At 34.2% G+C, this 24635-nt stretch overlaps 3 protein-coding genes across 3 annotated transcripts; 2 read left to right on the forward strand and 1 right to left on the reverse strand.

Annotated features, from left to right (window-relative positions):
• The first annotated feature begins 463 nt into the window (after window positions 1-463).
• On the forward strand, window positions 464-2994 carry LOC130940010 (subtilisin-like protease 4). Its single transcript, XM_057868068.1, has one exon. The coding sequence runs from the start codon at window positions 523-525 to the stop codon at window positions 2800-2802; it is 2280 nt and encodes a 759-aa protein (XP_057724051.1). The 5' UTR covers window positions 464-522; the 3' UTR covers window positions 2803-2994.
• A 190-nt stretch (window positions 2995-3184) lies between these two features.
• Window positions 3185-4845, reverse strand: LOC130940019 (uncharacterized). The gene is made up of 3 exons (XM_057868077.1): window positions 4565-4845; window positions 4282-4397; window positions 3185-4099 (listed from the first exon to the last, which is right to left on the reverse strand). Exons 1-3 carry the CDS (start codon window positions 4697-4699, stop codon window positions 3595-3597), a joined length of 756 nt encoding a protein of 251 aa, XP_057724060.1. The 5' UTR covers window positions 4700-4845; the 3' UTR covers window positions 3185-3594.
• Window positions 4846-15954: 11109 nt separating this feature from the next.
• On the forward strand, window positions 15955-19003 carry LOC130946183 (lysophospholipid acyltransferase 1-like). Its single transcript, XM_057874858.1, has 8 exons — window positions 15955-16256; window positions 16480-16535; window positions 17072-17295; window positions 17576-17984; window positions 18217-18302; window positions 18496-18559; window positions 18635-18744; window positions 18863-19003. The coding sequence occupies exons 1-8, from the start codon at window positions 15955-15957 to the stop codon at window positions 19001-19003; spliced, it is 1392 nt and encodes a 463-aa protein (XP_057730841.1).
• Window positions 19004-24635: the final 5632 nt, after the last annotated feature.

Consider the following 24635-nt stretch of genomic DNA (forward strand, 5'->3'; position numbering starts at 1 on the left):
AGGATGTATATTTTTTTAGAGTAAAATTAGTTTTTCAAATTTTAAAATCAAAATTTTTTAAAAAGATGGCTGCATATAAAGTTAATTCCCTAGACTCTAAGTAGAAATGTTCAGCTTGGCAAAAACAATAGGACATAAATTGCAGAAGGTATAGACATAGGATGGTAATGTTCAACAACGCGGGACAAGAAGAATTGTCTAAAGAAATGTAATCTGCCGAAGTTAAAAATGAGGATCATGATTCCCGACAAACATAACCATGTTAATCAAAATCATTTCATGACACTGGTGACAAGTTACTTTATTATTACTTATTTACACCAAGATAACGACTAGTCCACTACCACTTGTAAATGCCGGCTTCAGTTAATTGCTGAATTGTACATGCTCATGTTATCATTTATGTGTGTGTGTATATATATGTTGAGAGATATGCATATTCAAAACCCATCAAACTAACTGAAAAGCCTTCCTCTCCATAATTGTCCATAAAGCAGAAATCGAAGTTTCTTTCTACCTAACATGGATGTTTTCTATTTTGTTGCTCTTATTTTCATGTTGAGCTTCCATATTCATTTTACTCGAGGAAGTGTACTGAACCCCACCACTGAGAAAACTGAGACAAACAGTTTTCAAACATACATTATCCATGTGAGAAAGTCAGAGAGTAAGATATTCACGCAGTCAGAAGATTTGATGAACTGGCACAACTCATTCATGCCGCCACCTGCCACTACGACGAGCACTAAGGAACAGCCAAGAAAAATGCTTTATTCGTACCGGAATGTGCTGAGTGGTTTTGCTGCAAGACTCACTGAAGAGGAGCTGAGAGAGGTGGAAAAGAAGGATGGTTTTATCTCAGCTCATCCACAAAGGATACTCCATCGTCAAACGACGCATACCCCAGAATTCTTGGGGCTGCAGCAACAAATTGGACTGTGGAAACAATCAAATCTCGGCAAGGGGGTTATTATTGGGGTGGTGGACTCTGGCATCACACCTAATCATCCTTCGTTCAATGATGCAGGAATGCCGCCCCCACCTCCGAAATGGAAAGGGAAATGCGAACTAAATGGAACAGCTTGTAACAACAAACTAATTGGTGCAAGGACTTTCAACATTGCAGCTACAGCAACGAATGGAACTCAAAATGTGCCACCTATTGATGAAGATGGACATGGGACTCACACAAGCAGCACTGCAGCTGGTGCCTTTGTGGATTATGCAGAAGTATTGGGAAATGCCAAAGGCACAGCTACAGGGATGGCTCCTTTGGCTCACGTGGCAATGTATAGAGTATGCTTCGGAGATCCCTGCCCCGAGGCTGATATACTGGCAGCATTAGATGCAGCCGTGGAGGATGGGGTCGATATAATATCAATATCTCTTGGCCTAAGCGAGCCACCTCCATTTTACAATGATAGCACTGCAATAGGTGCATTTGCAGCAATTCAGAAAGGAATATTTGTAAGTTGTGCAGGAGGAAATCTTGGCCCCTCTAATAGCACTATAGTTAATGGAGCCCCATGGATTCTCACTGTTGGAGCAAGCACTATTGACAGAACCATTGTAGCAACAGCGAAGCTTGGAAATGGGGAAGAATTTGATGGTGAATCTGTTTTCCAGCCTTCCAGTTTTCCTTCCACATTGCTGCCCTTGGCATATGCTGGCAAGAATGGCAACCAACAATCTGCATTATGCGCTAACAGATCCTTGAGTGACACTGACTTCAGAGGAAAAGTTGTTTTGTGCGAAAGAGGAGGAGGAATAGCAAGAATTGCAAAAGGGGATGAAGTGAGAAGAGCTGGTGGGGCTGCCATGATTCTCATGAATGATGAAATCAGTGGCTTCAGTCTATCAGCTGATGTACATGTGTTACCTGCAACACATGTAAGCTATGCTGCTGGATTGAAGATAAAAGGCTATATAAATTCCACCGCGACACCTACAGCAACCATTTTATTTAAGGGAACTATCATCGGAAACTCCCTGGCTCCTGCTGTTACATCCTTCTCATCAAGAGGTCCGAATTTGCCAAGTCCTGGTATTTTGAAGCCAGATATCATAGGGCCAGGCAGTAGCATATTAGCTGCCTGGCCATTCCCCCTCGACAACAGCACTGATTCTAAATCCACCTTCAACATTATGTCCGGCACATCAATGGCATGCCCACATCTCAGCGGAATTGCTGCTTTGCTAAAAAGCTCTCATCCTGACTGGTCACCAGCAGCCATTAAATCTGCCATAATGACTTCTGCAGACACGCTAAATTTAGAACACACACCCATCGTTGATGAGAGAAATCAACCTGCAGACCTCTTTGCCACAGGTTCCGGCCATGTGAATCCATCGAGAGCAAATGATCCAGGACTAGTTTATGATATTGAACCTGATGATTATATACCTTATCTTTGTGGTTTAGGCTACAGTAATAGGGAAATTGGGTACCTTGCACAGAGAACAATTAAGTGCTCTGAAACATCAAGCATTCCTGAAGCACAACTCAATTATCCCTCATTTTCTATTGCACTTGGTTCCTCGCAGACATTCACAAGGACTGTGACAAATGTTGGTGAGGCCTATTCATCTTATGATGTCATGGTTACAGCACCAGAAGGGGTTTCTGTGACAATCCAGCCAAATAAACTTAACTTTTCGGAAATAAACCAAAAAGAGACATATTCAGTGGCATTCAGCCGTATAGATTCAGCTAATAAGACAGCAGATTATGCTCAAGGGTCACTAGCATGGGTCTCTGCCAAACACATTGTAAGAAGCCCTATCTTGGTAAAGTTTGTATAACATAGAATCAAGTGAATTAGTAATAGTAACAAGTTGCACTACCAAAGTCCAGACAATCAGTTCCATTGTCAGAAACTAGCTAGTACATGTAATAAGTGCAAAGAAAAGCTGAAATCCTACAATTTCACTATCTTTGTTTCTATTTTCACTCCATTAATGTGATGCATAATCAAAATTTAACTATATCACCATAAGATTTTGAAGCCTTACTTTCAAGTATGAGCAAATATTTTGGGTTTGGCACTGCCAAAGCAAGTTAAGGAAGTGAAAGTATTATTGTTCACAATGTCATGGAACAGTAGACGCTGAAGATCTTTGCAAAGACAGATACTAGAATTTTAAAAAATTATGCAGCTATTAAATCTGGAAATATGCCTGACAATAGAACCTCTCCAAGGAATACATCATTTCTTTGTATAAAGCAACTCAACAAATAGTAAAACAAAAGCTCTGAAACTTAGCCTAACCAGTCTATGTTCAGGGTATAATAATGACAAATAGACAGAACACTTGTAAAGATTTCAAAAATGTTCCTTGAAAAGATCCAGCATCCATTTTGGACAATTTTTCAGGATGATTTCCAACAAAACATGGCAGATAATATCTAACCTCATGCTAATTTAAAAGAATAGGGGACCCAAAATAAGATTCGGATGTAAAGAGACATTTTCAGAATGGCACATATTTTTAGTTGGCTCTACATAAACAATTGCAGAAGAATTGGCATCTGTGGTATCCAACCATAAAAGGGCAGTGCCTGGAAAGGAAGAAATTGAAACAAATTGCAATTCATCAACCAAAACCAGGAGGCACATCAGGATCTTCATCACTACAATCAGACAGATGATTTTGCTCGTCAGGCCTCAAAAAACCAGGAGGAGCATTGTTATTATCATCGCTTTTACCGGGTGGATCCAGTGATACATGGGAAACTTCGGGCTGCTCTGCAGAAGATCCTTGCCCATGAGATTGTGGCTTCCCTTGATCATGGTTCCGTTGATCATGGTCTAGCTGATTGTTATTCACATGATTATGTAAGGTGAATCCCGGTGGCTCTTCAGGCTCATTCTCGTGTAACATATCATCATCAATCTTCTCAGTAACTGAACCTGTTTCACCTTGTTGTCTCTGAGTTGGCATTGCCTTGGAATTTGAAACTGGAACCTCCTCTTCCCCCTTTGGATTCACCAGCTTGTCATACACGGATTGCACTGTCTCCGCAATTTCAGTTTTCATACCATCATTTGATCTAATTATTTGCCACAAGCTATCAGATATCTGACTCATTACTTTGTCACTGGGAACAAAAAAACGATAGAGCAAATAAAAATTCCATACACATAAACTCACTCAACTATAAGTAGAATACACAATTAAAATGCAATTCAATCAGAAAACTCAAGTAAAAGAGCTAACAACTATGAACAAGATGCAATTTGAACAGAATAACTGAATACCTGAGGATGGGGATTTACTTACCCAACTTCATGATATATTGCATCAGAAAGTTGTCTAGGTTTCTTATTCTCAGCTCCGGCACCATTAAGAGCCGCTGATTGCTTCACAATTGAGGCAATATGTTGTCGCAGCTCTTCCTGTAACAATAAATTGCGAGGTTCACTGTTACTGATCACAAGATAATCTTATATTGCTGATAACTAGATCATAAATCAAATTAGGAATTTGAAACCCTAAAATAAGGAAGAGGAAAAGTGGGAGTGAGGGTAGGAAAGAGAGAAAGAGAAGGGAGGGGGAAGCGTACATTGTCCTTGAGCTTACGAATGATCTTCAAACGGAGCCTGTCAAAGTCGCCGTCGTCCTTGAGTTTCGCTATTACATCTTCTTTGCCAACAGCTACTCCTCCACCACCACCGCCACTACCGCCACTGCCGCCCATCACATTGACGACCCTAACTCGCTCCCTCCTAAGTCTTCTTACCTCACCGTGTGAAGTTCAAATTGCAATAATTAATTAAGAAAGTATATCCATACACCCGTGTTTAGGGTTCTTATCTTTATTTAAAAAAAAAAACTGTGACAATAATTTAGTGAGCAAACTAGTATTTATAGTTTTTAACCCATAATAAGTAATAGGCCATAGATTTCTTATTCCTCATTTTATGCGGAAGTATCATTAATCCATCTAAAAATATTTATTAATTGAATTCTAATTTTTTCTATTTTAAAAAAAATTAATAATTAAAATTTTGCCCTTTTAATTTTTTTTTTCTTTAATTATAATTTCAAAAATAAAAGAGATGTTTCTGCTAGAATTTTTTTCCTAATCTTCGTATTCTTGTTACATCTTTGCAGCTATTACTGTCGTTGTCGCTGTCTGTGCTCAGTACCGCCACCGTTCCTACTGCCGTCATCCCACACTTCCCAATCTCTCTGCGTTGTTGTGCTTCGTCTCTATCCCTGCGAACTACTCAGGTTTCATTTTAATCATAATTTCAGAGATGAAAGAGATGTCTCTGCTATAACTTTTCCACTAATGTTCACGTTCTTGTCACATTTCTGCAGCTACCACCGTCACATTGCTGCCTACACTAAGCACCGCCACTACTCCTTCTACTGGCACCACACCACACTTTTCGGTCCCTCTGTATTTTTGTGCTTCATCTCTACCCCTGCAAACTACTCAGGTTTTATTTTACTTTATTTTGTTTTATTGCTTTTTCTATGGTATTTTTTGTGTATTTAGAGATTTTCCTGCTGTCTTCGCACCATCGTGTTCATTTTAAGGGTGGAAAAGAAAATGTATTGCCTTAATTGAGCACTGCAATTGACAACAAGTACAATAAATTTTTCTTTGCAAATTTATAATTATTAATTAGTGTCTGATTGTGTGAAGATTTCATATCTGACTTGACTTGCAAAACTTTTTCTGAAAAAAAAAAAGACTTGTCTCTTTGATTTAACCAAACCAACACAATTTGAATAGGAAGTGCAATTTTTCTTTCTCTTTGTTTTTGATTGAATCAGAACTTTGCATCGTATCATATGTATAATTTTTTCTTAACAAAATTTCCAATCTCTTTTACTATTGTTTAATGGAGTTAAATTTATAGTATTATATATATAAGTTCAAATCTGAAGGTATATTTGAATAGAGGAACATATTTGATTAAAAAGCCCCTTCATGAGATCCTATTTAGTAATAGAGACTTTAAAATTATGTCTCAAAAATTTAAACTAATAGATAGAGATACATTCTTTAACTCTAATGATGATTGTAATCTTTAAATGTTTATTATTGATTTTATACAACCTTGCCATGGGTTAGGGTAACGTTTCTAGATTTTATTTTATTCTGGATATGTAAAGACATTGGGCAATTTTTATTTTTTTCATTCTTGACTTTTTCCTGCAATGCTTTATAGATAGATGTTATGTTTATGTTTTTGTTGAGGTTTATTAATATTTATTAAAAATAATTGCTGCATACACATTTGGTTGATTTTATCCTTTTTAGACAGATTAGAACTCTTTTCTCAAGACAAACTAATGCTTAGCCAGAGGCTATTAACTTATTATGACTAATGGCACAGTTTAAAAGATAATATTTCACCCTTTTATGGTTTGGATGCTTGTCTCAAAACAAATTCGATGTTATTTATTACTTATTTCTATAAATGTTGATATCTGTTCTTCCAAGCTGCCAACCATCCTTAAGTTACTTATCTTTTATTTCAATATTGATAACTTTCATTCTCATAACTTGATGTTTTAATTTATGCATAATTATGCAAGTTGAAAGTTTTCAAACAACAAATGAAAGACCTGCTTTATCACAGTGATCAAAAGGGCATCGAGTTGAAAAAGCCTAGTGTTTCTCTTTATATGTTTCCCATGCCAGATTGCTTGGTGTAAATAAGAAGAAGCAAGAAGTAGAAATTGTAACTCTAGAAAATGTATGATGTTTTGAGTGTAAATATATAGGCTTTAGGAACACGTTCAATACCTCTAATTTATTTTTGTATCATTTAGTTCGATTTTCTTTTATCTTCTTAAATATTGTAGTTATTTTAGGTAAAGTTTATAAAAAGGCCATGAATTAAGTGTTAATTATTATTTTCATTTAAGCTCAACAAATGGCACTTAAGTGTACTTTAAATAATTGTAAACCTATACAGACACATTCTTGAATGCTGATTGCATCACGAATCATTCTTGGATCCCTGCTGACTGCTGAGTTTAGCATGGCAATTTAATTGCGTGAAGGCTCTATTGAAGGCTTATAATTTTTATTTTTGATCTACCAATTAGAGATAATTGATATTTGCAGGAGTTGTCTAAATAACTACTTCCAATAATGGCATTTTGAGTTTTGATCTTATACATTGCATTGGATTTCATGGTAAAAATTTGTGGAATGAGAGCATGATAATATTAGAAGGTTGCACTATATAATATATTTTTTATATATTTTTATTATTTTTTTGAAAGTCAAATTATTGAGTTATTTTTCATTAGTTTATACACTAATTTATCCTTCTTCTACATGTTACAATTTTATATTACTAATTTTCTTTACTTTGTCAGTTAATATAAGTTATTAGTGACTTAAACATTATCGTAACTAATTATTGCTTAGTATGATAGATACAATATAACTTAATCCAAAGAATGAGCAATAGCGAAGTTTAAACATATCATGAATTTATAAGATATAATTGATCTATCTTAAGTTATATAATACAATATAACTTAATACAAATAATCATATAAAGCTATAAAGTATAACATTAATCATAAAATAAAGTCACACAATTATTACACCAGGATATTACTCCAATTTTTGAGAACCAATTGCACCTTCCCTTGCTACTTCAATGCCTAAAGAATTTTGACCACTTCCAATTTTAGAAAACTAACATAGTAAAAGTCATATGTGCCTGTCAACTTTAAATTCATAAAGCAATTATGAATACACTTATTTTTCAAGACCATTTTACTTGAAATACTCTAGAGCTTTATATTTATAATACGAGAACCGCTAGGGAGACAATGAAATGTGTATATAATGTATACAATGGGCCGTTTATTAGATCCAATTAATATTAATAGAAAGAATTAACCCATTAATAACCCTAATCCTATTTTGGCTGTTTAGTTTAACATACCACACAATTTCTTGTAATTACACTTTTTTCCCAAATCACCCAACCCTTCCTATCTTTGAACACTGCAGTAACGGCGCATAACCCAAACCCTCTCAATCCTTTCTCACACCCAATTCCTTCTGCAACCGAGAAAAGTCACCCATCAACCCATTAATCCTCATCGTTGGTATCAAGAACGGTGCCCTCTTGGTCCCGCCGTCTCTGCAACGGAGCAGCTGTGCGTGACGCCAGCGATCGGGAACGCCTTCAAGGAGCCGTCACCCACGAACCGTGCAGCAGCCGAGTTCTCCTCGCGTGGGCGCTTTCATCTCCTACCATCGGAGCAGCCGACCAGGGTAGAAACCCCCACCTGCTCATCAACGTACAGTTCATTGGAAACTCAAAGAACATCACCCCTATAAGAATCATAATCATCCAATGTAAGTGGGTTTTGTTGTTTATTTTTGGATTGATAATCACTGTTGCATGTTTGAATGTGTATATATGCTGTTGATTAAATCCCTGATAACCCATGGTGAGAAAGCCGTGGTTGCTGTTTATTATCGCAGAGACTGTGGAGTATGTAGTTAGTTTAGGATCTTGATATGCTTGTTGATTTAGTGAATGGACATTTTGATAGCCCCTTTGGTTCCCCTGGTGCTAATGATTGTGGTTCATGTGTTGGTGGGTAATGATTATGCTTGAAGTCTTCATTGAATCTGAAATATTACATTGAAGAATAATAAATTTTGATCTAATTTTCTCCTTTTTAGCATCAATGATAGATATTGCAAGATTAATTGTGGACTCTGATTGGGCTCCCAGCCACCCAATTATTTTTCTTTTTATCGGCGTTGAAGAACTTTTCATGTTGGTAGGATATCTTATATTGATAAATGTTTGAAGCTGAGATCACATATGATCATCATTCATATTGTTTGAATACGGTGATGTTTGAGGATTGTCTTGTATCTTAGTAAGAAAATGTATATATGGTTGATAAACCCATATTTTGTGATATATTCTGTGCTTAGTTTGAGTGATTTATTCAATCCTTCACCCACTTATTCATATTAATTGCATAGTTTTACTTTTCCTTCCTTATTATGTGATCTATGTGAAAAACATGTTTCCTATGCTTTAAAATTAATTATTTTAATTACCTTTATTTCCATTCGATGCCATGATTAGTGTGTTGAGTAGTTTCAGATCTTCTAAGGCAGGAATGACTTAAAGGATAGAAAAGGAAACATACAAAAAATGGAAGGAAAGCATAAAACGGAGTTTTGGAGAAACTGGCATCCACGCGACTGCATGGACAACGCGGCCGCATGCCAAGCGCGAAGAAGCAGCAACGCGGCCGCATGGCTGACGCGACCGCGCGCCTAACGAAGAACACCTATGACGCGGCCGCATGATTGACGCTACCGCGCGACAAGGAAAACTCCAATTGACGCGACTGCGTGACCCACGCGGACGCGTGACAGAGGCCACGCACCAGAAATTGTAGAAAATGCTCATAGCGGATTCCCAAATCCAAGTCTAGAAGCCATAGACCAAAGGTTATGAAGTGAGGGAATGCATCCATTCAAAGGGTGGAGGCATTTTTAGTTACTTTCTATGATTTAGATCTAGTTTTGAGAGAGGTTCTCTCCTCTCTCTCTTTAGGATTAGGATTTAGGATTTAGGACTTCTCTTAGTTTTAGGAGTGACTCTCAATCCCAGGTTCAATGTTCTTTTACTCTATGTTATTTCTTATTTTCAGACATTTGAATGCTTGCTTGTATTAGTTATGTTGCCTATTTGGCCTATGCCACTTTCATGATGATTTTCTTATTTAATGATATTTGAGGTATTTCAGTTTAATATTACTTTATTTACTTATGCCATTGATTCTTCCCAATCTGAAGACGCTTTTATTCCAGTAGATTTAATTTTCTTCCTTTTGGTCTTGGTTAAGAAATCAGTAACTCAGGAGTTATCTTAGCTCAAGATAATTGATAAATGTTATCTTTGCTAATTGAACTGAACTTCAATAATCCCAACCTTTTCTTAGGAAATAAATAGGATTCGAAGGTCAAACTAATTAGTCCCTTGACTTTCTTTTGCTCTAGCAAAGGTCAACTAAGTGGAATTAAGATTCAACTTTCATTATTATTGTTAAGAATAACAAAGTCTGGACTTCCAATTTCTCATACCTTGCCAAAAGTTTGCTTTACAGTATTTATTTATTCTAATTGCTATTTAAATTAATTGCCATATTCACTCCTCATTCTTGAAACCCCAAATTTACAATCTCCATAACCAATAATAAGAACATACCTCCCTGCAATTCCTTGAGAAGACGACCCGAGGTTTAAATACTTCGGTTATCAATTTATTTAGGGGTTTGTTACTTGTGACAACCAAAACGTTTGTAAGAAAAGACTTTTGTTGGTTTAGAAGCTATATTTGCGACAGGAATTTATTCTGAATTCTAGACCACGCAAAAGTTCTCTCTTCAATGGTCCTTAAAGTGGACTCCGAACTCGAATATTCATTCCTGGATTGACATGGAACAGATGGTTATTTTAATAAATATTTGGATGGTTGAATTTCACTAATGACTTTGATGTGTGGGTGTGCCATATTGGTGCATTGTGTGATTCTGATTTACCTTTCTGATTGTTGTGTTTATGATTGGTCGAGTCGGTCTCTCAGAGCACTTAAATTCTTGCTGAAGACATCATTTCTCTGCATGAGTCTTATAATTATTTGTATTAGCAGCTGGAATGATTACAATGTTTTTTGCTCATGTCATTATAATTTTTCTTAGTTGGTTATAAACTGAAAAGAATCTTGCGTTGGATTTCAGAGAACTTATTGCGTGAGTAACTATTCACAGCGTTACAAAAATAGCTAAAGAAATTAAAGAGCAGAGTCAATTTGCCTATAAGATCTCAAATAGGAAGTTACGTGCTATGTTCAATGACCACTAATTCTAATTTGTCCTTAATCACGCATTTTTGAATACAGTTATAACTTCTTTATTAATTTATTTTTTCCTCTAAAAGAAACATAATAATAAATAGAACATCCAAATTACAATGAAAATAACCATCAGCCTACTTAGTAAAATGAACATCTAGCCTATTTTAATTTTTCTTTTAAACTTTTGCTTACATCAACATAATAAGGTCATAAATTATACTACAAATGGTATACCCAAAATAATCATCCACTTTAAAATCAAAATAACCATTCGCAATCATAGTAAAAGGAACATCTGCCTTAGTTTAAACAGTTTACAGTATAGTTCATGATTTATCTCAATCATTGATGCGAAAAAAATCAATAAATAATAGTAATATAAACAGCAAGAATTCTTATTGTATTAAACACACCGATTAATTTGTTTATTTATTAGACACTTAATCTAATAATGACATATATTTAATAATTTTTTAATTTAAATTTTAAGAAAATGACTAATTGAAACAAAATTAAGCGTGTTAGTAAAATTTTAGTGTATAATAGACTCCATATTCACAATATTTTTAACAAAGTCTTCTAACCAGGCAAAATTATGTTAAATTCAATCCAAATCAATTAAACATCCAAATTAGAATAAAAACAACCATCAACCTACCTAGTAAAATGAACATCCAACCTATTTTATTTTTTCTTTTAATTTTTTTGTTTACATTAATACAACAGGGTAATAAATTGTACTACAAATAGTATAACCAAAATAACCATCCACTTTAGAATGGATAGAACCATCTGTAATTATAGTAAAATGAATATCGTTTAAACGGCTTAAAGTATAGTATATGATATATCTCAATCCCTATGCAACTTGTTATTAAGCTCGCCCACATCATTCAACACCCTTATTGATCCTACAACATTTCCAGACCTTGTTCTCTTAAGGGTCTTCAGAAAAGGATTCTCACTAGGTGGCTGTGGCTTTTACTGATCTTCCAATGATGGAATTCAAAGTAAACAGCACCCCAATTCTCAAAACTCTTGGACTTGAAGAAGAAACAATTGTATTTCCACTGATAGCTTCTGTCCTCTCCGCCATTTCTATTATGTTTTGAGATGTAAGATATGGTACAAATCCAAGTATATCAAGAAATCTTTTTTGTAAGAGTCTCTACAAGACATGCACTAGATCTTATAAATATTGGCAACCATAAGGATCAAATCTATCAGAAGACAGGAATTTGCATAATAAATCTGAATTTCAGTATTTCCTTCCACATTTCAAAAGCAACCGTAGAATCAGCTAATTCACATCCTTTGGAGTTTGGATTAATAAAGCTACGGAAGCATAATCATACAATTAAGCATAATAAATAATTAAAACCATTTGGAGCAGCACAATTTACATTAAACCAGGAAATTTTCACTAAATCTTTACAAAATAGTGTCATTAATAGTTTGAACAATTTTACACAAGCTCTCAATAGAAATTGCAGGTTTGAACCTATTGCAAAACCGAAGGATCATCATTAAACCCGGCTGAAAGTTTAATTAGCTTATCCATCCCACCTTTTCCAACAATTTTACTGTTATTTGTATCACTTCTTGCCAACTGATTAATTAAACATTTAAGATAGAAAGTGAGTCTTTCAACATTAAAAAAGAATGATGTTACATTCAACTTTAGAAAGATGTTTTGCTAAAGTTGACAATATCTTCAAAGTTAGGTGTAGTGTGAAAAATGGCAATCATGTAACATATGCAAGGACATTACGGTTATAACAGACTCAGCTCCAAGTGGTATAGCTTCCTTTTAACAAATAAAAATATAAATACCAAAATAACTTTGGCTCAAAAGAACTATAGGTAGTAGAAAAATAATTATTTTTCATAGAAACACCCCTATCTTCTTTTTCTCTTTTTTTCCCCTCCAGGTGCCTTTGAGGAGAAATGGTTTCGACTTATACCTTCGAAAGTAATGAGCAATACACTTTGGCCACAACTTTATTGCGTTGCTCACCACTGTCCTTTATACATTTGAGTATTGCATCAGTACCACTTATTTTAGAAATGGATTTACATATTTCATCCTGCAACGTAGAATATAAATACTCAACAAAAACAACACAATAAAATGCAGAATTGTGTCTCAATTTAAAGATGTTAGACAACCTACTGTCTATGACAACATAGCAACTTCAAATAGTGAAAAACTATATAAAAATAATGAATCAAAATCAAAGCCATAAATTGATCCATGATTACGATGCATTAATTTCTATTTTTATATTGTCAAACATGCCCATTTATCCAACAAATCATCTTTTCTATTGCAATATAAATCTTTGCTATAATTTAACGACAAAATCAGATATCAAGTTAGCAGTCTAGGTATGAAAATGAAAATCACGTATATCTAATATACATGTGTATATGCAAATCAAAATCAACCACCTCATAGTTCACATATCATTGATGAACTTTATAGAAATCTCAGAATATATCTAATAAACCAAATAAATCAAAGGCATAAATAAGCAATATAAGAAAAACCAGAAGAAGCTTGAGCCCTGATTGATCTAGGCTTAGCAGAAGAGCCAAAAATTTCTGCTGCAAAATCCCTTCTTGCAGTGCTGAGCTCAGTTTCCATGGTGCTCAGTTTCCAAAATGAAAGAACATCTAAATCCTAGGTGTCACACAAACATACTCTATAGAGTAGAACAAGAGGACCTAAAGACCTTGACTCTTCTTCAATAACATCCCAAAAGCTTTGGTCTTCTGAAAGCCACAGAATAATAGTTTATGTAAGTCTCATCCATGAAAAAAGAAAATTCAGCATGAGTAAATTAAACATTCAACCTCATGAAAAAGAAACTCCAACATATTTAAAAAAGAAATACAAAATATTCAGTACACTTTTATTTAAACCTGGAAAGTTATTGGCACGAAGAACATAAAAATTGAAACAGCACTGCAAAGAGGAGATTACCATGTTGGTGGGTGTCAGTCGGGGAGAGCGTCGCAACAATCCCAGTGACGAGCAGGGAGGAGGCCTTTGCACAGCTTCCTAGTGGCGAGCTTCAATGACTGTGCCTACGATGGCTGGTGTCGCGGCAGTATGGTAGAGGGCAACATGAGGGAGGACGCGCCCGCTGAGGCGCGATTGAGGAGGGCAACGCGAGAGGGGGGCTCGGTGCGGTGGAAGGTGGCAACGCAAGAAAGGAAGAAGGAATGCCGGCGCTGAGAGGAAAGAAGAAGAAGAACGGCGCTGAAGAAGAATTAGAATTAGGGTTAATGTTAAAAAAGAAAAACTGATTGTAATATTTGAATTTAAAATAAGTAGCTATTTAATTCAAATTTTAAATTAGAAAGAATTTAAAATTAAATAATTATCCATAATTTAATTTTAATTACAATTAAACCCATTGTATACATTGTACAATAAAGCTATTGTCTCCTCATACTTTTCCTTATAATACAATTATCTGTTGTTGATTCAATCATAACTTGCTTTCATCTTGCACTTGTAAAGACGCAAAACTTCTTTCTAGCAAACAAAAGAACAAACAAAGGGGGTAAGATGAATGCCAATGCAGTGAAGTAATATTTAGCTTATTCAATAGATAATAACAAAACTTACTTGATAGTTTTATAAGGTTTAGATGAAAGGTCCATGTCAAACCAACACAACTTTCCTTCTTTGCTCCCAACAATTAAATTATCACATATAATCATCAGTTCAGTATGCAAGCGGGAATAATCCGGACCCTTGCCAACACAAGTATGGAAGCGGGAATAACCTTGGCCCTTGCCAGCACAAATATGATCAGACCACCACCAATCTTATCAGTATTCTTGACATTCCAACCCACAATCTTATTTAAACTTATCAATTTCATCCCTTAATTGTGCTCAAACTCATTTCCAATCTTAAATCCTAGTTAGTAGATCTTAAACAGAAGTTACAGAGGTGAAAAAGTGAACTGGATAGGAAAAATAGCACAAATCACATTTTCTTAAAAAATAGGACAGTCGTGCGTACGTATAAAAAATATTCAATTCTGTAATGCAAGTTGTGTGTACACATGGGTCGTACGTACGCATAACTTGGCTTTTGTGCGTACGCATGGTATGCACATAAAACTCTGTCAATTCTGTAACACCCCTCATGCGTACGCATGGGTCGTGTGTATGCAAGACCTCAATTTTCTACAACTTCTACAGAATTCATTTTTTAACCATAAACATCAAACGTGCATAACTTTTTCGTTAAAAATAATTTTTCGTCTATTCTTTGAACGTCATAAACTAAACAAACCCAATTTTCATTTAAGACAAGTTTCACAAAATTTAAAAGTTTAAAAACCAAATTATACCCCATCAAAGTTAGTTAAAAATTGATTTTTACCAAAATTTCACAATTATGCATTTCTACCAATTCCTCTTTCAAATTCAGATTTCAAACCATCTTAAACCATTACTACTCATGCTTAATATTCATTCACCATATCCTAATCATTCAACACTTAATTATACCACCTCCCAATCAATCACTCATTTCCAAAGATTTTCATCAATAATCAATATCAATAAAGGATATTAAAAGGATTATTTATTCATTTAACAAAAATAATTAAAAGGATATATTTATCTTTTTATAACTATTAATAAAGATATTTTTTATATACAGTAATATAATACTTTTAAAAAATAAAAAAGAAATAAATACTAATATGGATAAATATAATCTTCAAAACATTTTTATTTGTTCACTTTTTATATCGTGTACCAAAACGTATAAATTAGTAATGGTGCCAAAGCAAATACCCAAAATTAAACTCTTTGATAAGAGTAAAAGATTAATTTTTTTTCCATAAAACACTTCCACACATGTATTCACTACTTGTTAGCAAAACTCTTCCACAGAACCAACCCACATATTCAGAAATCGTGTTTCAAAATCTAAGGTCGACCTCCTCCTTCTTCATCATCGTTATCATCATCATCTTCTCATTTCATCACACATCACCAACCCAACCCAACCTACTGTAATCATTGCTAGAGATCAGAAGCCATGGCCATGGAGGTGGAGCTTGAACCCATGGCCGCTTCCATCGGCGTCACAGTCCCCGTGCTCCGCTTTCTCCTCTGCTTCGCAGCCACCGTTCCTCTCAGCTTCCTGTGGCGCATCGTCCCCGGCCGCCTCCCTAAGCATCTATACTCCGCCGGCGTCGGCGTCTCCCTTTCTTACATTTCCTTCGGTTTGTCTTCCAACATGCACTTCTTGGTCTTGATCATGATTGGTTACTCCTCCATGCTCCTCTTTCGCCCCCGATGCGGCATCCTCACCTTCTTCCTCGGATTCGGTTATCTCATTGGCTGGTACGCTACCTATATATCCAAAATGCTTCTGCATCCATTCTATTATTATACGCACTTCCATAGTTATTAACGTACCGAAATTTTCACGTGACATATATTTCAGAATAGAAGGAGTGTACGACAAAAGTTGCATTCATGCATTTCATTCCAATTTTTGGGTTTTAAAGTGAGAGGCAAAAAGGAAAAAAAAAAGATTTGACTGTTTGTTTGTTTGTTTGTGTAGCCATGTGTATTACATGAGTGGAGATGTATGGAAGGATGGTGGCATCGATGACACTGGTGAGGACTCGTTCATCGTTCATTTTTTCTTTTCTTTTCTTTTTTCAATTTCGTTAGTTTACGATTTCTTACTGTGATTGAAGGTCATGTATAACTGAATGTATTTAATTTGTCTGTACAGTAAAAATATTTTACAAATATATTCAGTAAAGTATGATCAACTACATTATTACAAATAGAAAAATGTTAGATGATTAACTTTGAGTAATCATAACCAACTTTCTATTTTTTTATAATGCTAAACGCGAACTTATTTGCTTGTTTCAGTTACAAGGAAATCAAATAGTTTAATTAAAAAAAATAATTTTCTTAGGATTAATTTATATTATACTACGTAAGTAACAACTACCAATTAGTTCTCAATAATGACTAATACAGTAGCTGATATACTGTATGATAGCTTTGCAGGTGTACCATGTTTCTGATATTGAAGGTGGTAACTCTGTTGTTTTACTTACCTATATATACATATGGTTATGGTATTTATGTTGATTGGTTGATTGGTTTATTGACTATTTTGTGTTACTACTAAGTAGGGGCCTTAATGGTGTTGACCCTGAAGATCATCTCTTGTTCGTTTAATTACAATGATGGATTGTTGAAAGAGGAAGAAGGTTTACGCGAAGCCCAATGGAAATACAGGTTGACGAAGTTACCTTCTCTGGTTGAGTACATTGGTTACTGCCTCTGCTGTGGGAGTCACTTTGCTGGTCCTGTCTTTGAAATGAAAGACTATCTTGATTGGACTGAAGGAAAGGGGGTAATTATGTTTGAATTCTTTTTTATACTTACATATACATAAGTATCAATTAACTACCTAAACTTGGGGAAAAAAATGAAAATGTGGAAATTAGTTAACTTTCTTAAGTTACAATTTGAATTTGAACTCTATAGAGTTAATTAAACAAATTACTTATGAGGATAGCAGTGGAAGGAATAATAGTACAAGAAACAAAACCGATGGCCTTGATTACTAGTAATAGAAATTAGTAACAGATAGTGATGATTTTAGTCCTAATATTTTTTCCATTATTGTGCAGATTTGGAGCAAAGAAGCGAAAGGGCCATCACCATCACCATATGGAGCAACCATTCGGGCTCTTATCCAAGCTGGTTTTTGCATGGCTTTGTATTTGTATCTAGTCCCTTATTTTCCTCTGTCCAGGTTTACAGAGCCTATATACCAAGAATGGGGATTATGGAAAAAGTTTGGTTACCAATATATGTCCGGCTTCACAGCACGTTGGAAGTATTATTTCATTTGGTCGGTTTCAGAAGCTTCTATTATCATCTCTGGTCTTGGTTTCAGTGGTTGGGTGAATTCGTCTCCACCAAAGCCAAGATGGGATCGAGCGAAGAATGTAGATATTTTAGGTGTTGAGTTCGCAAAGAGTTCTGTTGTGATTCCAACTGTGTGGAATATTCAAGTCAGTACATGGCTTCGTCATTGTGAGTTTTTTATTGTTGAGCTTTGCATTCTTTTTCTTCAAGTAGAACAAAGCCAATCTTTTAAAAGTTTGGCATGAAACTTGATTTACGTAGATCTTAGGCTTAGATCGCATAGTTACAACTTGCAAATTCTGAACATCTTTAATTTTTTTTCTTCTCTGATAAGCTAAGCTAGATTCAGAGTCAGAAATTGTGAAAATCTTATTATGCTATCGTTTGTGTTTTGCGCTAGATGTTTATGAGCGGCTTGTTCAGAGTGGTAAGAAACCCGGATTCTTTCAGTTACTTGCTACACAGACCATCAGTGCTATTTGGCATGTGAGTAAAACTTACACTGCATATTGATTTTTTTCCCAGTTACTTGCATTGCAAGTTATCCTTGTATTACAAAAAAGTGTTACCCTTAAGATTTGATGGAATTCTTTTAATTTGTTGACAGAACTGCTTTGTTGTGCTGGTAAGTTGTATTGTTGAATCTGCGCTTTATAACATTCTGGCTTTATTATTGCAGGGGGTGTATCCTGGATACATCATTTTCTTTGTTCAATCGGCGTTAATGATTGCTGGTTCAAGAGGTAATACATCAGAATAAAGCTAGTATGCTTTTCTCCTGTTTGTTAACATGTCATGTTGTGTTTCTTTTGAAACAGCCATTTACAGATGGCAGCAAGCGATGGCCCCATCAATGGCAAACGCATTTGTGTTTTTGAATTTTGCTTATACACTTGTCGTTATAAATTACTCTAGCGTCGGTTTCTTGGTTAGTTTCTCACTCCCTCTCCAACCCTTGAGTTTAGTCGCTTATACTTCACAGTTTTAACTCATTCAAATTTGGTGTTTTAATAGTGTTTTCTATTGTTTCTCTGAATTTTGAATAGGTGCTAAACCTGCACGAAACTCTTGCCGCGTTCGGAAGTGTGTATTATATTGGAACTATTCTTCCCATTTTAATGATTCTTCTTGGTAAAGTAATCAAACCCAGGAGGCCTGGAAGATCCAAAGCTCAAAAAGAGCAATGAGGTAGATATTGCAATTCAATCTTCATGAAGTTTTTTATATGGGATTAGAATAGTGTGAGAGTATGAGAGAATGCATTTTAATCTTCCATGGGTTCCTACCCTGGTTGGCATTCAATGTTTTGTAACATCTGCTTTTTATTCTTCACAATTTGGTATTTAATTGTATTTTTAAAAGCTGTTATTGAAGAAAATAATGATTCAAATATCTTGAATTTCTGTAATCTCTATGCTTTGTTAACTCCTGAATCCTTAGAAGTTAGAATTACTTCAAGGTGTTCTATTTTTCAAATCTCAGCTGCAGATACAAACTTGAACTCTCGTATCTTTTTTGTAATGCGAGGAACTCGATACATTGTAACATACCATAACTATGTCTACATCTATATGCATATATAAACCTCGACGCCAAAGACAAAAGAATCTCTAAAAATAAAAGAATAATTAAGTTTAATTTGACAAAAACCATCAAACATCAACTGATTATGTTTCTAAGAGAAAACACTGAGTTACTTGATAGAAGAGTTTAGACTTTAAATGACAAATTTAATCCGTTAAAAATTATGTAATGTTATTAATTAAAATAATATTTGACATGTTAAAAATAAAAAAAATTAGTCTATAGCATTTAATGTTATAAATCACGTAAAAAAATAAAATTACACAAAAAATGTAAAGAGATTGAAACTTAAATTAGTTATAAATAAATATAAAAATCACTATTAACTTGTGAATTTTTTAATGTGTTCTAAGAATATATTTTAAAAATATTATTAAAAATTTTTATTAAAAGTGATTAAAATATAATTTTTTTTATAAATTTTCAATGCATTAAATACATACAAGACTTAAATAAATTTTATTATTATACAATTAAAATATATCTTTCATATAGTTAAATCCTTAACTTATTTATCATTCTCTAAAAATTGTAGAATAAAAAATATACGTGATTATATCCAACGACATGTGTAATAAAGATGCAATGATTAAGATGGTGAGTCATAAACACTTCATTTAAATTAAATAATATATATGTGTGTGCGTAAAAAATCAAATAAAATAAAAATAGTCCTTTTAAAAAACAGAATGTACCGAATTAGGCTTGAGCTAAATTATATAAAAACAAATTAGTTAAGTAACTAATAAATCTAAAAGCAAATAAGTATAGTAACTAGTACTATTTCTAATGATTTATTTCGATTATTTTACGTGTACATTAAAATCAGTTATTAAAGTCAATTACTAGTATAAAATACATATTGAAATATAAATATACATTTAAATAAGTTAAAATATATGTATTTATACATAAATATATTGGTAACTAATTTTAATGGCTGATTTTAGTGTAAGAATAGTATTTTTGAATTTATTTATATACTTTATTGTTAGTGAAGTATCACCTGAGAGGTGGATGCCGTGTATCCAAGAATCACGATGCTCATTGAAGGACTACAACAACTAACTTGAACTTTTAAAGTGAGTATGAGAGAATGAGAAAGATGCATATGTAAACAATGATGTGAAGATGAATTGAATTGGTATAAAATGAATATGATTCTGCATAATTACATTAGTGATAGAATTAATGCAAGTACTACATGTATATTACACTCTAGAGAGAACAAAAAGCATAGCTAAACACAAATACACAAGCTATCCTTACCTAACCAAGATTACATTCAAAAACTTCATCTGAAATTAATTAACAAACTAACAATTGAATCTGTTAGTCCATAACTCAGAGTCAGTTACTTGTCTGTCAAGTGATATCTCTAACTTCATTAGCCTCTCCCAAACTCATGATAATTTTTGGAGTTACCTTGACTTTGTTTCTAAATTTAGAAAAGACATACATATAATTGATGTAAAGAACATGCAATTAATTTCGGTTGACTCTTTCTCTAAAAAAATATAAATCAAAGTTTAATTTTGGTTGTCACAAGTTCAACCCAATAAAAAATATTGAGAGTATTACTCCCGGGTTATTCTCCTTAAGAATTACAATCGACTGCTCAATTATTGATTATGAGTTTCACAAAGATATAAAAAGACAAAAAATTTAAATGACAAGAAAGTTAAAGTAGATGATAAAGTAATTCAACAACTAAAGATAACAAATACTAAAAAGAGGCATTCATGGCAAGAGTTGAGAATCTAGATTTTCTATCCTAGTCATTAATCATAACACAATAATTATCAAGAGCTAATCTTATTTCGTTATCTCCAACATCGGGAGAAAATCAAATAAGACTAGTTAATCCTAATCCATAAGTAGTATCAATGGAAACAAAATCAACTAACAACTCTAGATCATCAATCTAAATTGGGTATTAATGACTCAAGATTGCCTAATTTCTTCTTCCAAGCCAAGAATGCACAAAAACTACTCTAAACCTAAGCCAAACATTTTATCAAACAATTGGTAGGCATAAAAAAAAAAGCATGTTAAAATAGTAAGAAATATAAATTCTACAACTACCCAAAGAAAGAAAATGACAATAACAACTCAATTAAATAAGAAGGACATGAAAACATAAATTCCATTAAAGAAAATCAAAATCCAACAATAGTGCATGAAAATAAAAGTGACAAAATAAAGAAAATAACAAATAAAACTAAGAAAACAAGGATGTAGTAACAAGAAATTGTAAGAAAAACTAACATAAAACAAGAATTAAACCTAAATCTAAGGGAATTCTAACTTAACTCTAACCTAATTCTAGAGAGAAGAGAGAGCTTCTCTCTCTAGAATATGACCTAAAGCATGTTACTATTCTACTCCTAATTGCTCTCCCTTTTGTCCATTCTTGACCTTGGCTTCAAATACTTCAGAAATGAGTGGATTTGGGCCTTGGCAGCTGTAGAATTCGTCAGTCACGTTTTCTTTAATGAAGTCATGTGCTGCTAGTCACGCTTAACCCTGGGTCAAGCGTACGCGTCGTCTGGAGAATTTCTGGTCACGTGTATGCGTCGCTTGACGATGCTCTTACTCACGTGTACGCATGGGTCATGCATACGCGTGGACATAATTTCCACCAAATCCTCATTTCTTCATGAATTCTTCACTTTGCTTGCTTCTTCTTCACTTCTTTAACCCAATCTTTGCCTTTTAAACAAGAAATTACTTAACAAACACATTAAGGCATCCGATAGAATTAAAGTGAATTAAATTTATCAATTTAGGGCCTAAAAATTATGTTTTCACTCTTAAGCACAAATTAGGGAGAATTTACAAAACCATACTATTTCATTGAATAAATGTGAGAAAAGTTGATAAAATCTACCAAATTCAATACAAGATAAACCCTAAAAATAGGGTTTATCAAGCCACTTATAAAATATCTTCGTCAAAAGAAACTACTTTATCTTTTCAATACCTACAATTATCTAAGCTCAACTATGACAATTGGGCAGCCCAAATTAAAGCAATTCTCGGTGCTCAAAGAGTGTGGGAGATGATTGAGAAAGGCTATATAGAACAAGAAAATGTGGAAAAGCTAACAAAAGCTCAGAATGACGAATCAGAAAATAAAAAAAGAAAGATCAATGTGCACTTACTATCATTCATCAAGGATTCGATGATGATATGTTTGAAAAGATTGCTGATATAACCAACGCAAAGAAAGCTTGGGATACTCTTCAAAATTCCGTCATAGGAGTTGAAAAGGTGAAGAAGGTTCGTCTTCAAACTCTAAGGGCTGAGTTTGAGTCTCTAATGATAAAGGAGACTGAATCCATTTCGGATTATTTCACTAAAGTTTTGACGGAAGTGCACCAAATGAAAAGGCTTGGAGAAAAATTAGAAGATGTTTGTGTTGTTGAAAAAATCCTTCGTTCTCTTAACTCAAAATTTTACCATGTGGTGGTTGCCATTGAGGAATCCAAAGATTTGAATACGATATTCATTGATCAGTTGAATGGTTCCTTACGGGCCCATGAAGAAAGAATGGATAAAGGCAAGTAAGAACGTGTAGAGCATGTCTTGCAGGCAAAACTTTCGTGGAATGCTAGAGGAGAATCCAACGAAAGTGGAAGACAAGGACGAGGTCGAGGCCGTGGACAAGGACGAGGACATGGTTATAGAAGAGGAAGAGATGAGAAAAATTATTTTCAAGAAAAAAGAAATCAAAATTTTTCTCAAGATCGTGTAAGAGGAAGAACAGTTGACAAAAGACACATTGAATGCTATTCTTGTGGAAAGAATGGACATTATTCTTGGAAGTGTCAGACATCCAAAGAAGAAGAAAATAAACTTGTTGTGCACAGGAAGATGTTGAAGAACCAACACTATTCCTTACACTTAAGGAAGATCAAAATTCTGAAGATAGTACGTGGTATCTTGACAATGGAGCTAGCAACCATATGATAGGTGATAGGAGTAAATTTGTAGTACTCGACACCAACGTAAAAGGACACGTGCGTTTTGGTGATGAATCAAAAGTAGAGATCAATGGCAAATGGATGATTCTATTGGAGCTGAAGAATGGAAGTCATAAGATTCTTTCTAATGTTTATTACATCCCAAAGATGAGGAATAATATCTTGAGTATTGGGCAATTTATGGAGAATGGTTGCAAGATAGTCATGGAAGATCGCTATCTTTAGCTTAGAGATAAAAATGGAAATCTTATTGCTAAGGTTTCTATGACAGAAAATCGTATGTTCTTGTTAAACATGAGAAGTGGTGGAGCTATATGTTTGAAGTCATATATTGAAGATCCACCATGGATTTGGCATATGAGATATGGATATTTAAATTTTAGTGGACTCAAAGAATTGGGAACAAAGAAGATGGTAAAAAGAATTCCAATAATTAATCATCCTCATCAGTTATGTAAAGCTTGCTTATTTGGAAAACCTTCAAGAAAGAGTTTTCCAAAGCAGTCCAAATCAAGAGATACCAAGACACTTCAGCTTATCCACACGGATGTTTGTGGACCTATCAAGCCTTTACCACTTAGTAAGAGTGCTTATTTTCTACTTTTCAGTGATGATTATTCAAGAAAAACATGGGTTTATTTCTTGAAGCAAAAGACCGAAGCATTTAATGCATTCAAGAAGTTCAAATCCCTCATTGAAAAGGAAAGTGGCTATGAGATAAAAGCTCTCAAAATTGACAAAGGTGGATAATTCACTTCAAATGAATTCAAGACATTCTATGAAAACAATGGTATTCGACGTCCCCTAACTGTTCCTAGATCATCTCAACAAAATGGTATTGCTGAAAGAAAGAATAGGACAATTCTAAATATGGCAAGAATGATGTTGAAAAGTAAGTCATTACCAAAAGAGTTTTAGGGAGAAGCAATTGCATGTGCAGTTTATCTCTCAAACCGCTCACCTACCAAGAGTTTGAGAGATATAACATCTGAAGAAGCATGGAGTGGTTTGAAGTCTAATGTATCATATTTAAGGGTATTTGAATCTATTGCATATGTCCAAATTTCTGAGCAAGAAAGATCGAATCTTGATAATAGGAGCCAAAAGCTTGTATTTATTGGTTATGAGGAGAATACTAAAGGCTACAAATTCTTCAATCCATCAATAATAAAGTAATAATAAGGAGAGATGTTGAGTTTGAAGAAAATGCAAAGTGGGACTGGAGTACACAAAATGAAGTCACTTATGA

Source organism: Arachis stenosperma, chromosome 1 (assembly GCF_014773155.1).
Source record: "Arachis stenosperma cultivar V10309 chromosome 1, arast.V10309.gnm1.PFL2, whole genome shotgun sequence".
In the NCBI taxonomy this organism is placed as follows: domain Eukaryota; kingdom Viridiplantae; phylum Streptophyta; class Magnoliopsida; order Fabales; family Fabaceae; genus Arachis; species Arachis stenosperma.

What these genes read in the sequence shown, in the direction of transcription:
- LOC130946183 (XM_057874858.1), top strand. Translation starts at nt 15,955, where the DNA reads ATGGAGGTGGAGCTTGAACCCATGGCCGCTTCCATCGGCGTCACAGTC. An exon ending in TGGTGGCATCGATGACACTG is followed by an intron (nt 16,536 to 17,071) that starts GTGAGGACTCGT and finishes ACTACTAAGTAG; the next exon opens with GGGCCTTAATGGTGTTGACC. An exon ending in ATTGGACTGAAGGAAAGGGG is followed by an intron (nt 17,296 to 17,575) that starts GTAATTATGTTT and finishes ATTATTGTGCAG; the next exon opens with ATTTGGAGCAAAGAAGCGAA.
- LOC130940019 (XM_057868077.1), bottom strand. Translation starts at nt 4,699, where the DNA reads ATGGGCGGCAGTGGCGGTAGTGGCGGTGGTGGTGGAGGAGTAGCTGTT. An exon ending in TTCGTAAGCTCAAGGACAAT is followed by an intron (nt 4,398 to 4,564) that starts GTACGCTTCCCC and finishes TTATTGTTACAG; the next exon opens with GAAGAGCTGCGACAACATAT. An exon ending in GCAATATATCATGAAGTTGG is followed by an intron (nt 4,100 to 4,281) that starts GTAAGTAAATCC and finishes TTTTGTTCCCAG; the next exon opens with TGACAAAGTAATGAGTCAGA.
- LOC130940010 (XM_057868068.1), top strand. Translation starts at nt 523, where the DNA reads ATGGATGTTTTCTATTTTGTTGCTCTTATTTTCATGTTGAGCTTCCAT.